Genomic DNA, 18,171 nt, shown 5'->3' on the forward strand with positions numbered 1-18,171 from the left:
GAAATCCACTGCATTTTCTTGTGCAGGAATATTAAATGTAGCAAACTGCAAAAAATAGGTCTGAAAGGATGAGAGAAATGCCAAAAAATGTTCTCAGAACTTTCTGAACTTTACATGGGGCTTTGACATAGTTTGACATGAAATTTTCTCAGCCTTCAATGTAAACATGGCTTGTTGCTGATTTGGGATGCGTTGGGGAATGCATTTTTCTAAAGCATGTTGAGTGAAGGAGGAGAAAAAGGAGCTGTTGTTCTGCTTTCCCTTCCTTCCCCAACTTAGTTTAGTAGATTAGGAAAAACCTGGAATAGAGCTTTGACAGTTGACAGTTCCTTGTCAAGAGGGACATGTCTGTCACTTGTGGGAGATCTTTGTCTGGTACCCGGAACAGAAAGGTGAAGACTATTCTGTATCTTCCTTTTGGGGTGGGTTTCTCAGGGTTCTAAGAACACCATCAGTGACCCGGGTCTGAGATGATGATGGAAGGTAAGATGTGCTATGGCTGTTGCATGTTCTTCTGAATAAGCGAGAGAGGAACTAGTGATAAGTAGGAGGTTGCTGTTGTAGTTTTAAAAGTACAGATCTGGTAGATGAGGCAGATTAAGGAAAAAGGACTCTGTATCGTTTGACTTGTTTGGTAACATTTCCCGTACCATTTCAAATCAAAGTTACGTGAAAGTAACTCAGTTTTTCCATATGTATATTTGTGGTTTTCTACTTGCTGTATATTACTCACGCTTTCAGAAGATTGTTTTAATACAACAATAACATTTTAGTTACTTATTCTTTAGCTTGGCAAAATTACAGCACCTGTGGAAGTTTCAATGACTCCTAACTACATGACTTTGTCCTTCTACTTTAGAAACTGTTCAGAAGAGAAATTCAGCCCCCGTTTAAACCTGCTTCTGGAAAGCCGGAAGATACCTTCTGTTTTGATCCAGAATTCACAGCAAAAACACCAAAAGGTAATTGTGCATGGTTATAAATTGGTGAGGCTCGTAGGACAAGAGGGGTCAAGCTAATGTCACAACAACAAGCGAAAAAGCCAGTGACAAAATTAAAAGGAAGGGATGCAACAGGGTTCCAGTACTTTGAAAGGAGTATGTTCTGCTCAGCAGGTTCCTATTCTTTGAAATATTCTGCTAAACTTTGGTTCGCCAACAAAAAAAAGGAGTACCAACAGCTTAAGTACAGTTTCTAGTTATGGTTTCAAGTCAGACATGCAGTGTTTGGCGAGGGGGAATTATTTAATACCAAAAGTAAAGTAAACTAAACTTGATCGCAGCAGTGATTATTTTTATGGTCAGTATTCCACTGAAAATGACTTGCTTTAAGTAACTTTCTCAAGCCTATTAAAAGATTTAATTTTAATAATTATAAAACTAGCATAATCATAATTACTTCATTGAGCTGTTCCCTTCACTACCCATGCCAAATTTGACTTTACTCTTTGAGGAAATGGTGATTCAAAGGTAGAGAAGAGCGGGGAAAACGTACAGTGGGTACTGCTAGATCAGTTGCAAAGACATCTCAAATTTTCATAAGCTTCTTGAAACTGTCTTTAAAATATCCCTTAGATTTATCGCACTATGAAAATTTCCAAGTAACTGAACTTGGAAGCAAAGACAGTGAGTGTAAACACTTACTGCTTAGTATGCTTCAAGTTTCACTTCAGGTTTTCTTTTGTGAATTTTTTGCTTTACTGCTGCATCTAACTTTTAAAACCACTTCTCATGTTTGTTTGGAGAATGTCTGTGGTTTGCATGGGCCACACAGAATTATCAAGCTGTGCCTACTGTGAAATTTCAAACATTGAACTTGGAGGTGCACATGATATAACCTGAGGAAAACTTGGTTCTAATTATTTGATAGTATTACTAATTGAATATCCTTGTATTGCCTCGCTTCTGCCTTGCCAGTGGCGCATACACCACTGAAGCAGCAAAATCTGCAGGCATGCTTACGCAGTCCTTGAACATAAGGCTGTGATCTTCGGTTTTTTCCTCATAAGTAGTGTTTTGCTTCAATAAACTTCTTCCTAAAAGCGTGAATTTGTACATTAGTTCCCGCAGTGTTTAGCAGTTTTACTAAAACGCAGGAATACTTGCTTTGTGTAATAGAAGTAAGAGAAGACTGATAACTTTAACTAGAAGTCTTATGCAACATCTGGTGTTACTCTTGTTTACTTTGCTTCCCTCAGAATATTTCTCTAATGTATCTCTCCTGAATGTTCAAAAATAGCCTTCCTGGGATTTAGTCATGCTAATCAAATGTGTATGCTGCTAGATTCGCCAGGAGTCCCACCTAGTGCGAATGCACATCAGCTCTTCAAAGGATTTAGTTTTGTGGCAACTACTACTGTAGAAGATCATAAACTATCACCACTCACCAATATACTGCCAATAGTACAGGTAACGCTTTTCATTGGGAAACTGTTTTGACATGCCAAAGATTGACCAATATTTAATGTTTACAGTCTATTCTTTTTTTGTTGGGGAGACTGTTAGAAAATTTGCTCTATTAAAGTGCTTCCATGAGATAGTTTTGAATTTTAAAAAGTGAATTGTAGTTTTTCTGGAGGCAGAATTGGAAAGAGAAGGCATGGGCAAGCAGAAGAAACTTTTGCTGTTGGAAACAATATTATGGTAAAGAGCATCTTGTTGCTTTAGATGACAGCTTTCGTGTGTTTGTGTTTTAAAGCAACTTCATGGAAACAGCGCCCAGTTTACTGATGTGTATGAACTGAAGGAGGATATTGGTGTTGGTTCCTACTCTGTTTGCAAGCGATGTATACACATAGCTACCAACATGGAGTTTGCTGTAAAGGTACTTAAATAAATTTCACTTCGACAGTTCTGAAATTGTGTAGTGGATTTGTAAATTTAAATACATGAATATGCTGTGAGAAATGAAAAAGTGTTTTATTTGTTGAAGTTGTGTATTGGCTTTTATAGCTGTTTTTGTGGGTAAAAGTTATGGTGTTGAAGAACTGGCTTTGCAGTTGCGATCTTGAAGGCTGAGAATACTCTATGATGACGAGAACACCTGAAAAAAAATAAGGTCCGCAAGGGTGGAACTGGGCTGCAGGGAATTAGTGATGCTTTGGATAGTCTGTTACATTTTCTTGTCCATTGGAGCAGAATAGACTGTATTGATGATGTGGTATTAACTGGTAGGAAGGATTGAGCAAGAGGTGAACTAACAGTGGAATGTGAGTCTGGAAGATGCATTAGTTGTGATTAAAAAGAAGTAACGAACTCTAGAAACTTGTTTTGTATTTATATTCTTCAACAGAACAAAAAAAAAGTCTTTATTAAATCTGTAGCCAAGTTGTTTTTCTTGTTGCTATATTTTGCAGATAATTGATAAAAGTAAGAGGGATCCTTCGGAAGAAATTGAGATTCTCATGCGTTATGGACAACATCCAAATATTATTACCTTAAAGGATGTATGTACCTTTTTTCTCTGCTACCTCTTACTATACAGTACTCAGTAAATAAATATAGATGTAGGGAGGTTTGTATGGCTTCCTTAAATTTCTTGTACATAGTAAAATATATTGGGAGAGCAGTACATAAAGTGCCGAGTATTTGAAAATGTCCTGATACTAATTTTTTCTAAAGGCTGTTTAATGAACTTGAAGTAAGAGATGATGTAAAGGTAAGAAATGTCACGTTTCTTATTTCAAATGAGTAGCTGATGTGTTGGTAATCTGAATCTGAAAATGCGGTTGTATGTCGTCCTGTATACACAGAATGCCAGCAGCTAAAAATTCCCCCATGGAGGGGAGGCAATAGGGAGTGGTAGGGCTACTCTTCTTCTACAACAGAAGTTCCTAGGCTGAAAAATTTCATTCCAAGTCATGAATTAACAGTCAATTACCTAGACATCTCACAGAATGACACATAAGCTGTCTTATACTTCATGCTTTAAGGCTCTGAATTGCAGAATAAAATTGGACAGTCCCTGCTGTTTGTGCTTTATGCTCATATGTGAGCAGGTGAACAATCTAGTCTGTAATCTTCATTTATCAGTATGTGTAATTGTAGATGATCCTTTTTAATAGATATGTGTGTATTCATATGTGTATGCACTTGTTAAACTTCTCATCAGGTGTATGATGATGGTAGATTCATATACCTTGTCACTGAACTGATGAAAGGAGGAGAGCTGCTTGATCGAATCCTCAGACAGAAGTTCTTCTCGGAACGAGAGGCTAGCGCTGTGTTATACACTATAACAAAGACTGTGGACTACCTGCACTGCCAAGGAGTGAGTGACTTCTTCTGGCATAGCTTCTTTCATATTTCTTGGAATAAACAAATGCCTTTTGTTATGTGCTTTGGTTGGCTTGTTTTTTATGGCAAAAGGGAAGAAGATTTTTGAGTATTTTATGGCAAAGGTGAATAATATAAACAACTTGCCCTGTTACTCTGGCAAGCCCTTTTGATTCTACTTTTACAGTTTATGAAACGGCAAGTATTTGTTCTCTTATGCTTGTTGGCAAATGGTTATGTTAGTTCTAGTTGTGTTATGAGCCCGCAGACTTTTTTGTGACATTACTTGAACTAGAATTTTTTGTTACTTGAAAGTTACACAATTGTCTAGACATGTTAATAACTGTATTAATCTAGAGAATAGCCTTTATAAATCGCAAATTGTGTGCAGATAAATGTACGTGCAACTTAAGTGATGGATTTTAAAATTTCTTTGTTTAAAGGTAGTGCATCGAGACCTTAAACCTAGTAATATTTTATATACGGATGATTCAAATAATGCTGATTCTATCAGAATTTGTGATTTTGGATTTGCAAAACAGCTTCGAGGAGAAAATGGATTACTTCTAACTCCATGCTACACTGCAAACTTTGTTGCACCAGAGGTATCTTAAGCTGCCGTGTGTTTTGTCTGTGCTGTTTTTGATGCATCAAGTACATAAGCTTTTTAGCAGTACTTAAAAAAAATAATTCTGCTAGTTCTCCTTAAATATAATTATACATACTTTATAAACACTGATGCATATGTTTATAATAAACCTGCCTTAAAAATAGCAGAATCCACCCTCAAAAATAAATGTAAGCCTGTTGAGAATCTTAAGAGATGATGTTCTGGGGAAAAAAATATTGTAGGTAGGTACTGTAAGTAACCTGTATATTGAAAAAGAAATAATCAAGCCTCTGAAATTATCCTGGGATTGACTTACCCTTCCTTAGGCTGTGTAGTGCTGTTGGTTTGGGGTGTCTTTTTAATATAGGAAAAGTCTTCAATACTCTTTGTTTTCTAGGTTCTCATGAGACAGGGATATGATGCTGCTTGTGACATATGGAGCTTGGGTGTTCTTCTTTACACAATGTTGGCAGGGTGAGAAATAGTTCTTATCTTTTTTTGTTTGGCTAAACTTCCAGCATGCTGCATGAATCCATGCTTTCATTAAAACTGTGAGGTATTACCTCATTGATTTGAATGCAGAGTGACGAAGACACTGAGGTGGAACAGGAAGCTATAAATGAATGCATACATAAAATGGGCTTATCTTACAGGTAGGTTCAGGTAGACTTCTGTCTTCTGCAGTGCATGAATGGAGGATGCCAAAGACTGTTCCCGGTTTCTAGGAGAGAGTTTAGTCTGTGAAAGTATGCGGTGGTTTTCTTCTATCTCCTTCTGCCTCGTGTCCTTCCCACCCTAGTACCCTTGTAGTCCACCTTCTTGTATCCACTGCCACAGGCTTACTCCTGGCCCTGTTGTAGAACACGCTGGCTTTTAACCTCTTAAGTTTTCAAAACCACTAAACATTAATTAAGTGCTATGAAGTGCTTAGTGGCTGAATGATAAAAGTTTTTCTGAATTTTGCTCTAACGGAAAAATAGCAGATTTTTTGTGTCTTAATAGATAACTACTAGCTATTGGAAACTGTTCCTCTTGGTAAATTTGTACTTTCTCTGTGTAAAATCACCATCACCACTACAGCTGTCATCAAAACTCAGATTGCTGTATGATTTAAGTGGAAGTATGCAGATATTGGGCAGTATACTGCCTGCATATTTGAGAAACATTGTCTGAACAAAGGTATGACAGGTCAAAAATGTGGAGGAGGGATGGTCCAGCACGAGTTCCTGTCTTTCCAGTTTTGTTCCTCTTAAGCTCATCAACTGGAAGACTAGAACTAACTGGCTGGGATAGTTCCTAAATATCTGTTGGTGCTGGTTGATCTTTCAGCTATGCAGAGCTTTCAAAGTACTAAGATAGAATGCGTTAGGCTTTATTATTGTTTGCAAGCTAATTTGCAATCTAAGGGGTATTATGATGTAACTACTTAATCAGAGTAAGATTTGGGTGTTTTAGTTAAAACTAACTTGGTGCTAGCCTATGATCATAAGAGATGCCAGAACATCGTAATACTCTTGACATTGTTAAAAGGTGTATTTAAGTGATTCAGATCAGTTTTCAGATTTGCCAGTTTACTTTGAGCTCATCGTGCTAGGATTTGTAGAAAGTAAGCCATATTTACAGAAAACCCTGTGAACTGTTACAAGCTCCCAAACCCAATGATCATATGGTTTCAGCCTCCCAAACTCACTCATGTAAAAAAAAACTATCATGAAAATTTTGTTGTAGCTTTTCCACAAATGATAGATGTGTGTACGTTGTGCTCATTCTCTGTGTTTAGGGTATGTGCATTTAATGAGACAATATTGCTCCAGCTTTATTGGGCCATTCTGTTAGGTTACTGTTCCAGGTTTGGATTACTTCACATGCTTTTGTAATCTAGCATAATTTGTGTTGATGAATCACTTCTGTTTAACTTGGAAGTCTGTGCTCATTAGGATGCATTATTAAGATATTAAGACCTCTTTTTAGTCTGCATTTCCTATTTATTCTACTTGATTAACCACGATTATGGGAAAAAGAAAATAATATAGTTTCAAAGATGAAATGCTAATGTATTTAATAGTATATAGTGTGTTGGCACTGTTGGCAGTGGGATATCTAATCAGAATGGTTCATGAGTTTTTACCAATTTCTTGCAGCTCCTTACGTATAACAGTGCATTTTGTTCTGCTTTTTTTTCTTTCAACAGCTATACTCCATTTGCCAATGGTCCCAACGATACTCCAGAGGAGATCCTGGTACGGATAGGCAGTGGAAAATTCTCTTTAAGTGGAGGCAACTGGGACACTGTTTCAGATGCAGCAAAGGTGTAAATGTGTTTTGGTTTTGTTCTTATGCTTTTGTAGAATTCAGATGAACATCTGCTGAACTGTATAGAATAGACTAGTCTAAAAGAGTAGTTCCTATTATTACCTGCAAACTTTATTGCAATGAAGGCTGTCTAGTCCAACCTCCTGCTCAGAGCAGGGTCAGCTGTGAGATCTGACCAGGTAGCTCAGGGCTTTATTCAGTCTGACTTCAGAAACCTCCAAGGGTGGAGACTGAACAGCTTTCCTGGGCAGCCTTCTCTAACACCTGGCTGCTGTAATGAGAAAAAGCTTCTCCTGATTCCAAGCCAGAACATCTCTTGTTTTACTTCATCCTCTGTCTCCATTCCATTGGCCATGCAGACTAAAGGGACGTCAACCTTCTTGGATGCCAGGTCACGCCGGTAGTTCAGGTTCAGTTTGCTGTCTACCAAAATGGCCTGGTCTTGCTCAGCAAAGGTGGTCCCCAGCCAGTCAGTCAGTCCCACTTAGGTGACAATTTCTTCTTTTCCAAGCGCAAGACCTTGCATTTTTCCATCCTGAATTTAGTATGGCTCTGGTTAGCCCGTTACTCCATCCTGCCCTGCCCTTGAACTCATTAGCTCTTTCCCCACACCTCCAGTTTGGTGCCCCACTGCAGACTCGGCAAGAATGCACTCTCGTCCTTTCCCCCAAGTTGCTGATAAAGATTTTAAAGAAGATAGGTCCCAATGTAGACTTTTGGGATCATCAGTATTTTTTTCTTCCTTATTTTTATTGGATCAAAAGTTGGTGTTTGGGATTCCTTAAACAGAAGGATGAGTTTTTACAATTATCTGTTCATTCTAGTAGTGTAGCTAACCAGTCTTGCATGAATAAGTTAATTTTTTGTAGTGAGATTTCTTAAATGTTCAACGCTGAAATCATTGGATCTTTTGTCATTGGTAGTACTTTCAGCAATTAAACTAGTACTTTAAGAACCAAATATATCTGGATATCTTGCCAAAATCTTGATCAGCTTGATTATGTAGCTGTCCTTTTTATTTAAGGCTGGATGTCTCATCAGTTGCTGGATGTGTTCTCTGGGTTTGGTGTTGGCCTGGTCTGTAGGTATCTTAGTCACCAGCATTACCTTTTATAAAGCTTGGCATTAATATTAAATCTTTTCCTGATCCTTTGAAACAGCACTGTTTGTTCATTTCAGTAGGAGTGATTCAGAATACTTGTTGGCTGATGCTGCCTTAGCACAAGTAATTCACTTCTGTATATTTAAGCATGGTTAACGTTTTGTGCCTAAAACAAAGGGAACATTCTGTCAGCTTGTTCATATTTTGTTTTCTTTCAGGCTCTCTCTGTTCTGTGCCCTTCCCACCCAGCTCTTCTTTTGACCAATGTTGTAATTAGTAGCTTATTGCTAATGCTGCTAAACTGGCAAAAACAAGTGTCCATTTCTGTTGGCTTTGCTCTGTACATTAGCTCCTCAAAGGAAAAATTCATTGATAATATATCACTATATGAATTCAGTTGTAATACGTAGTCAGCAGACTCCAAATGTGTAGTCTGAATGAGATGTTTGTAAATAGCTTTCTTCCATAAAGCCTATGTACTAAATTTTAATAGGTGTTCTATTCTTTAAAATATTAATAACAAACTGAAATATGAAACACAAAAACAACAGTAAGATTCTTTACAATAAAGGCTTGCTCTGTTAAACTGATTAAATAGTAAAACACATTGTTTTTGGACCTCTGCAGTGTCAAGGCACAGAATGATCCAATTTATCTGCTGATTTTTGTGTGTGTGTGTGTTTGCATTGTGTTAATCCCTGCCACACAGGGTACTTTCTTCATTGCTGCCGTAATTAATGCTTTATAGTCTGTATAAGATTATTTTAACTGAATAGTATGTGTTTTTTCATTTTTCTCTAGGACTTGTTATCACATATGCTTCATGTAGATCCGCATCAGCGATATACAGCAGAGCAAGTACTAAAACATTCATGGATAGCCTGTAGGGACCAGTTGCCACATTATCAACTAAACAGGCAAGATGCACCACATCTAGTAAAGGTAAAACTGCCTGGAGGCTGAACATTGCTGGAAATGATGAATGCACAATGAATTGGGTTGGTTTTAGAGCTACAGACAGAACTATTTCTTTTTTCTTTAGAAATGAGCTTTCTTTTGTTTTCCCTAGTACATACGTATTTAAATTATGTGAGCAGACAAATTATTGGTAAACTAATTTTTTTAACTTGTGTATAAAGGGAGAGATTTTTCTGGGTGTTTGTTTTCAAAGATTAAGGTAGCTTTGGCCATATAGGAACCTGACCAGTAAGTTATCTGAGACTGAGACTGCCGTAAGTCTCCTAGTATTCTTATTCAGGCACTTTTTTGGGATTTGTTTCTATGACTGGCTCATGTTGTGCTTTCCTAACATAAATTAATAAACTACACCACAGTTTTCCCACCAGTATTTTACCAGTTTGTTCTGTATCTGTGTTTCTGACTTGTGAAACACAAACATTCTACTGTATGCAGGCGGCTTTTAAGTTGACTTCATTAGCTTTGCCGGATTCAAAAACAAGGACCTGCGATAGCCAGTCTTAATTGTGTTGTCTTCGTAAGTCAGGACGCAAATAGTCACTTAAGTGGCTGTATTTGAGAAATTGATGCTAATGTAGCTTGAAAGATACTAAAATTCTGACCCACATTAAAAGGTTACTCCTACATCTCAGATACATAAAAGAAATACGTAAGAAAGAAAAATCTCAGACACCTGTGCTTGGAAGCCTGACAGTTTCAGCAATACATTTTTTAATGGATTTGGGTTTTGTTGGGTGGTTTTTTGGGTTTCCTTTTGCAGGAGAAACTTTAGAGAATGTGCATGACCTGCCATAAGTCCTGTATTTTTTTTAATAGAGTTAAGACATTAAGATTCCATTGTTTTTATTTTCTGATTAAAATGACCCTTACAGCCTTTTATATATTTTGTTGTTCTCTAGGGAGCCATGGCTGCTACATATTCTGCACTGAATCACAAGACATTTCAGCCAGTGTTAGAGCCTGTTGCAGCCTCAAGTTTAGCTCAGCGACGGAGCATGAAAAAGCTAACATCAACAGACTTATAGATCCACTGGGACACCTTAGCAAACAGAAGCAAGGGGAAAATCCAATAAGTGGCTCTATTTTGCCTGACCTGTGATCAAAAGGCATCTATGGTTTCCTGCTACACTACTTGAATTCTGTAAAAGTCCTTTTTTAAAAAAGAAAAAAAAATCCACAGGTTCATACTGTGTTGTTTTACAGGCTGTATCTGTTAAGTTAATTTAAACATCAGGTACACCATAATGGATTTCTCTACATTGTCCTTTAAGAAATCTGTTGCAAATATTCTTTCACATTCTGTATAGTTTTGCTGGGTTCATTTAAAAAATAGTTTAGGGGACCGTTGCCAATGACCAAGTTGTATATAAAGTGTCAGTGTAAGTTTTCTTTTCTTCACACCTTTAGACCCTGCTCTGAAGGACAAATTCTTAATTTTGTAATTGGGCACTTAATTCATTCAACTTAATTCATTTAACTTGTTCATTACTATTATGAGAAGCTGACTAATGTATTGTGCCAGTGTTAAATGCATTAGTGCTAATTTGGAAGGCCTGTGTTTGCATGGTGCCAGTAACTGATAAGTTTATGTGAAAACACAAACAAAAGGGATGTGTAAGATTCTGCACTTTACCTGTTAAACTTAATTTGATTGCTTGTGACGCAAAAGAAATGCTGATTAACAAATGGCCTCTTACAGGAAAAATGAACATTTCTAGTTGTTTCTACAAATGGTATTGTGTCCTGCACCGAGCTGGAGAAAGTAAGTATGTGTATAAACTGTCAAAATTAAGGATCCTGGTAACGTTGGTACCACTTCAAAACAACGTCATGCAATCTAATACTACTTGTTATCTATATTGTCTATCCAGTAGTACAATGGCCATGTTTCTGTTTCCTTGGCAGCCTTTTCCACTGAATATACCCAATATTAAGGCTTTTTGGCATAGAAGACAAACTGACACTTTATTATAACAAACTTGGCACATGGATTTTAATTTTTATTTATTTGATTTTTATAGAACATTGCTTCTATCTGAATCTCTCGCTGCATGTACAAATATTACAGAACATAAATGCAAAATTCTGTTTGCCTAACTGTAGGGGTAGCTTGGGAAAATAAATAAGCCTTACAGTGTGCCCAGATAAGGGAATTCTGACCAAGAAATTTCACAGTTACGGAGAAGATACTGACAACACCCTGCTGCCAGTGCTCGCTCACCTTCTTGTCTTGGTGTTAGGACTTGATGTTAGGTGTCAGCTGTTTCTAAATGCTGTGATGGAAAGAAAATTAATTCCAGGGCCAGAATTATCTTGGGGTTTTCAGTCTCAAAACCAGTGCTAACTGCTAGTAGAGTGGGAACTAATGCGTTCAGAGATGATGAGCTTAGAAGTATTTTCAAAATTGTAGACACGACTGTGTGTGTACTGTCATAGTAGGATGAAAATCTGAAGTGTATTGGTGACCAGCGGTTTGGCTGTGTACAGTTAGAGAATCCAAGTGACCAAAACTTACATGTAATTCAGACTGATATGCCATAATTGATTTTTCTGTTCCAGATACCTTTTGGTAGCCAATTACAAGATGCCAGTGATGGCAGAAATCAGTTGTTTGAGATAGGAAAAAAAGCTTTCGGGAGACTTCTGGCCCAACTGCCAAGAGCGGTGGTAGTAACTCAGATCTTAAAAGGCAGAGGGTGCTGGCTGGTTTTTGCTCATACCTGTGAAGTACTTGGTGGCATTGGAAGTACGGTTAGATAAGCTGCTTTCTTTTGTTGTGGTGGGGGAAGATGGAAATTATCTGGCAAAATAGTTAGGTATGAATATATGTAGATTTGAGACTTAACGAATATAGGAAACATAGGTGTGCTATTTGTATGATGCAGAACATACCCCCTACTAAATTTCTTGAGTGTTTGATAGGTGTTGGAAGCTTTAGCGGCCATTTGTGCCTAGTTTTGAGGTGCCTGTTTGAAATGCTTGAAAGCTTATCAAAGAACACAACTGCTTCCTGGAAAGCTTATTGTTCAGTACAAAACGTGCCCCTTATGCAGCTGGTTCATCCTTCTTTTCATTACTGAAGACCTTTGCCAGCAAGAATGCCTGTAAACCTCTTGTCTACAGTCTGTTAGTATAACTTTTTTGTAAATTTATAAATGACTGCCAGAAGAATTTGAATTCACTCTTAAGGAAAAGAAAAAATAAATAGTGGTGGAAATAAAGCCCCCCCCCCCCCCCCCCCGTCAAGGTATAATGTGGGTTGAAACATTAAAAACTGTTGAGGATAGAGGGTGATGCGAGGCGTGGAATACAACTGAAGTATCAAATTTGAATTGTCTTCAGCTTTCCCGTAAGGTAGCAGCTGGTCTTTAATGGCTTTATTCATGAATCATTTAACAGTGTTCACATTGGTATTTTCTTTTAGCTTGCTTAGAAGCACCTTAAAAGCATTTTGCACAAAAGCAGTTGTAAGCAGCTGAAGGTACTTAAGTCCTTCTTGGCGTGCAACACAAAGGTGGTAAGAGTACACAAACAAGATAGATATTCTGATTCTCAGCAAAGAATGTAAAACATCTATAAAGTTATCCCTGCTGGTTTTATATCATTACTACCCTTTAGTGCAAGTGCTAGTCCTGGGGGAAAAAGCAAGGTTTCAGTGACTGCAATGTTACAAAGTTGTCTTATCACAAGGAAAACACATGGACAAACACCTTTGTTATGTCTGACAGGCCAGTGTACCCTAGTATGCCAATTTTAATCCTTAATTTGGGGGTAAAAGTTCACTTGCTATTAATATTTCAGCATATCAGTCTTCGAAACATTATGGTTATGCAGGGATACAAAAGAGTTCACTTGCGGTTTACTCTTACTGTATAGTATTTAATGATGATACTCTGTGATGCTTCTTTTTAAATTTCTTGTGTATTTCTCATCTTTGCCCCCCCTGCCCCAACCTTGGGTTTTGTTCAGTTAAGCAGTTGTATGTAAGCAGGATGGTCTGCTCATGTGTAATCAGTTAAATGTTTGAGACTGAAGAACGCTTAATTTGAATGTGCTCTTGACTGGAGTGAAAAGTTAAATTGTTTCACTTTCCTATCATCTCCACACAGTTCAAGATTAGAAACTAATTATGATCTTACTGATTTATTTTTTTTAATAAGTACAATTTTTACAGATACTTACAAAGAAATAGGCACATGTACTCTGTATTTAGAGGAATTTCCAGAGAACTAATGAATATCTTAAATTATATAATTCTTTTGATATGGCTTCTGTTACTGCCAGCAAAATACCTTCTACTCTGATGTTTGGTAACGGCAATTATAAGTAAGTGCTAGTTCTTGAGTGCACGCAGAGCCTGATGCATTCTCACTGATGGGAGCAGATTCCCACAGATGTCAGCGGGAGCAGGCTCACAGCGTTGTGCGGTTCTTTCACCCGTTGGTGATTTGCAGTTTCTATCTTCAGTTTGATAAAAAGCGAGGAACTCTGTTGTATTCCTGTTCTGTATCCAAAACCTATGCAGTGGCATCGCTATCAGCCAGTGGCGCCCAGCGAAGAGTGCCCGTACCGAACAGCATCACCGCTGGTGGGTTCGTTTAAGCCACTGTTCTGTGGCTTGTGTAGTCTCAATGCCATTGTTGGCATGTTGTGTGTGTTTTCCCATTGTGCTTGAATCTACTAAATTCTCTTTGACCATGCAGAGACACTAAGGTATCGGTGGTCCAAGCCTCCTGTCCAGCTGAGGCCTGTGCTGTAGTATGGTTCAGATGTTCTCCTTGCATCCGGAGAAGGCATCCAAAACTTCACCCGAGTCAGTCGTATTGAGCCTGAATTCTGTCTTCTGTGCTTGAATTAATTTTCCAAAGCTAATCTTCCTATGTCCAATAGTAAAAATTATCTCTAGCAAACTTCAGCAGCTGGAAGTTACTTGCAGTGTACTTGGGAACGAGTCGTTTGCAGTGACAGATTGCTGCATCCAGTACTTGGCACTCTGCCCTCAGATGTTACAATTAAAATGTTGAGATAGCTTGTAAGAATTGTTAAATTAATTACACAATACTATAGTAATTATCCTGATTTGTTTCAGTGAAATTAGGCTAAAACATCAATGCAAACAGGGGATTTGTAGCACTTAAGTTACCCAGTCCTATCCAGAATTAGAAGTTTACCAATATTTGTGGGTGGGGATGGAGGAGCAGGTGTTTCTTTCTCAAAGTTTTCAGAAGGCTTCTGAAGCCAAATAGTCCTGATGTAATCCTGTGGGAGCTCTATATGATTTAAAAAAAAAAAAAAAAACCAACCAAAAAAACCCCCCCCAAAAAACCTCCTCAAAAGCCACTTCAGAACTTTTCTTGGGTGTGTATTGATACCTGTTGGTAGCATGCCTGCGCTGTCGTTCATACCTTACCATCCTTCTGCATTAACACCCCTTCAGTTAAAGTACATTCCAAATACTGTTCGTCCCTACTTCACTCTATTTTTTCATGTTTACTCCCCCTAATTATGTTGTTGATAAGCTAACATTTTCCTTTCGGAATAGAAGAATGAATACAGATTTTGTTTAAAACCCCACCCTTAGTGTATAGCTAAAGCTGACGAGTAATGATAATAACTTATGGAATTACAAGTGTCCCCCCCCAAAAAAAATCAGTGACTGGTTTTCTTGAGAATTTTCCTATGTAATGAAAGCAAACTTTCTTGAAAGCTGTAAAAGATAGTTAATTGATTGTTTTTCTCTTAATTATTAAGATTTGGGCAATAGCTTATTACCAGTAGTGAGTTTGAATAACGTTTCATCCTGTTTTGGAGTGGTTTATGTGAGAACTGAAAAGATGCTTGAGGTGGATCTCCTTTGCAGGACAAAGTGTTCTCATTTTGTGTGTTTTGCATTAGGCTTATGAGCAGCATTTGCTAAGTAATTGCATTGTCATAATATCCCAAGCACTTTGGCATCTTGCACTGATACTCTGATTAGAGCTAAAACTCTTCTGGCACGTGACTGGTGATAAATCTCAATATACGAAAGGGCATTAACTGAAAACAGTGTGCAATGAAATACATGCTCTCTGAGGTACTTCAAAGATGAAACTATACAAAAGGTCCCCGTTATCAGATATTGTAACTGTCATTTCTTTCTCTAAGCATATTGTGGATTTTGTATCATATTGTATTTATTTCATTTAATTTTAAAAAAAATGTTTTCTTTAAAGCTCTGTATATATTGACATTAAAGTTTGCATTGTACTACGTTCTCTTCTCCTTGTAAGGCTGAATCTAGTAGTGCATTGTATGGTATGTTGTTTTTCTTTGCACTGTTGCCTTGAATTACGACATGCCAAAGACAACCTCCAAACTGTATTTATTTTTGTTAAAATTTGTGAATAATGATAAAGGTACAGTTTTAAATAGCTGGCAGTTCCTTGAGTAATAGACTAAAAAGGTTGCAGATTCATAATATTTTATAATTGACAAAAATCCATAATTTCTGTTTTGGAAGCTCACTAATATTTTTTTTAATTTATAAAAAACGATAAGCAAACATTCATAAATTAAATGAACAGTGAATTGCATTATTTGGTAAACCTTGCCAAAAATCTCACATACATCAAGAGCTGTTTATAAATCTATACTCGCAGTCAAGTGTTTTACGCCAGACTTTCAATAAAGCACACGTTCACCGATAGGATCGATGTATTACTTCAGGGTGGGAAGATCTGCCTTCTATGTTTTTCAGGTATCTAGTCAGATTTGACTTGATCCATTAAGAGGAAGTAATTTTCCTGCGAAGATGTGGATCTCTGGAAATGCTGGAATACCGGCACTGGCATTATAAATGAGAGTAACCACATTACAGGTGACCTGCATGCCCGGGCAGAACGAAGCTCTGCGCCAGCGTTTGCCAGGAGAGTTCCCGGTTCCCGGAGCTGCCGTAGCCGGCGTTGCCTCCTGGCACCGCGCTGCCGTGGGGTTTCGGCTGGTGAATCGCTGCAGGTCACCGAACTGCTCTGTCCCCTCCGTGCACCGTTCTGGGAAGCCAGGTGAAGTCCTCAGGGCGAGGTGGCAGGACGGCTCAGTATGCAGGTCATCATCCCCATCACGGGGTGCGAATAGGAGATTTTGATATAATGGCATCAATGTTAAATGGCCATTTCTGGGTTTAAAATGCTTCTAAGCTACTTGGTAAGTAGTGTTGCTGTTTGTATGCAAAATGGGTTACGGGTAGCTTATTTTTTTAGTTACCCTGTCAGTCTTTAACCTAAAAACCTAAAACATAAATATATATACATACATATAGATATATCTATAACCTAAAAGCAGGGTTTTTTTCCACAGTCCCCTGCAGTAAGTCCACCTCCTGGATGTTTGCTCACGCTGCTTTTAAAAAGCACTTTTGGGCTGGTTTGGTGGAGCCACTTGGCCTGGGGACAGCCTTTGCAGGGGGGCTGCGTCTGGCACTGGCAGCGCGGGGGGGGGGGGAGCTCTGCACTCCCCTGAGACAAACCCCGCAGCAATGTGGGGAAAGATCAACTGCTTCAGCCTTTGAAATGTTTTGTGTTTTTTTTTTTTTAATATTTTCATTAATAAACTGGTAAGTGACATAGGAAAGAAAAAGCAGGAGCTGACCAGGGACCAAGCTCTTTGTGGCAGGAGCTGTGCCCATGCCCAGCAGTGCCAGCCCACCCACGGCGTGTCGGGGGCTCTGGATGTTGGGCTGGGGCTTGGCAGAGCGGTGGTGGTGGTGGTGGTCCTGGGGCCTCCTCCCACTGCAGGAGAGCAAACGGCAAAGCCATGCCTTGGGCTGCGAAGGAGTGGGCAACTGAAGCCATATAGGAGGTAACATCAAAAAGTTTCAAGATGATGGTGAGTTTCCCCCGTTTCAGTGAAGGCAGGCAGGAAAGAGTAACCAAATTGAACAAAAGGATTAAAATAATTTTAAAACAACAAAAGCCCCAAAGTCTCAGGTAGCGAGTTCCTATAGGCTTGATGAAGATGTGGCTCGTGGGAGAAGAGGCAAGGCATGGATTGAGAGCCAACCAGCCTTACTCATCGGATGCCAGTGAATGTTTTCAGGAACTGGGGACGGGGAGAAGCCTCATGTTGGGAAGGAGACTACAGAATGTGCCTTAATTGCATCCTGCTCGTTTCGCTTTCCCAGGGAATGTTCTTGGAGGCTGTTTTCCCCATGATTGATCTCCGAGGCTTTATGGCTGTAAAATGCACCTTCCCGTGCCTGTCTTCTGTGCTTGTACAGCACGGAAAGTGTTTTGAGGTGAAGAAAATGCTCTCAAAGATACTTAAAATATGCTTCCTTTAGCTGAGTAGCTTTCCAGAGGTGGTCACCAGATGGAGTTCACGTCGTTGGTCATGTCACGGTGTATTACAGTGCTGGGCACGAGCAACGGTGACACTGGGGGCACCAGACCGTGGTTCTTCAGCATAACTGCTTTGGTGACAGCCCTCGAGGATGCAGGGCAGGAGGTAAGGGTTGACTCCGCAGTGTCATGATACACCCACCTTGGCAGAAACCCCCTTCCAGGTTCCTCCTGGTCTTTATGGGGCCAGGGCCGAGACGCGGGGCTGCCTGGGGTGCTGCCTCCTTGCCCCGCCACTGGCACCCACCCGTGAGAGGCAGCGGTGGCTGCTGGTACACTTGCCAACATGTGGATTTAACTCTATTTAATTTCTGATTAATGTTTATTCCCCAGAAGTGGGGATTTTCTCTGGAAGAAAGGGGCTGGGGCTTCTTGTATGCCTCTGGAAAGACATGGAAGAAAACTTTTGCCGCAGTTGTGGCTCCCTTTCCTTCTTGCTCTGCTCCACAGCCTTGAAGGATGGTTTTACCCTGCTGGGGCGGGGCACCCCGCAGCTCCTCCCTGGCTCCCGCTGCCCCT

The 18,171-nt window shown here is 39.1% G+C and overlaps 1 protein-coding gene across 3 annotated transcripts in view; it reads left to right on the plus strand.

The window, feature by feature from the left end:
- RPS6KA6 (ribosomal protein S6 kinase A6) overlaps positions 1-15,528 on the plus strand; it is a 43,362-nt gene extending 27,834 nt beyond the window's left edge. For all 3 annotated transcript variants that reach the window (XM_055818002.1, XM_055818003.1, XM_055818004.1), the window contains 10 exons: positions 860-962; positions 2,284-2,408; positions 2,698-2,823; positions 3,356-3,445; positions 4,111-4,269; positions 4,718-4,879; positions 5,282-5,358; positions 7,076-7,193; positions 9,101-9,241; positions 10,177-15,528. In XM_055818002.1, coding sequence (XP_055673977.1) covers positions 860-962; positions 2,284-2,408; positions 2,698-2,823; positions 3,356-3,445; positions 4,111-4,269; positions 4,718-4,879; positions 5,282-5,358; positions 7,076-7,193; positions 9,101-9,241; positions 10,177-10,302 — 1,227 coding nt within the window. In that variant the 3' untranslated portion in view covers positions 10,303-15,528. The remainder of the gene's footprint in view (positions 1-859; positions 963-2,283; positions 2,409-2,697; positions 2,824-3,355; positions 3,446-4,110; positions 4,270-4,717; positions 4,880-5,281; positions 5,359-7,075; positions 7,194-9,100; positions 9,242-10,176) is intronic.
- The last annotated feature ends 2,643 nt before the right edge of the window (positions 15,529-18,171 follow it).

This window comes from Falco peregrinus, chromosome 13 (genome assembly GCF_023634155.1).
Source record: "Falco peregrinus isolate bFalPer1 chromosome 13, bFalPer1.pri, whole genome shotgun sequence".
In the NCBI taxonomy this organism is placed as follows: domain Eukaryota; kingdom Metazoa; phylum Chordata; class Aves; order Falconiformes; family Falconidae; genus Falco; species Falco peregrinus.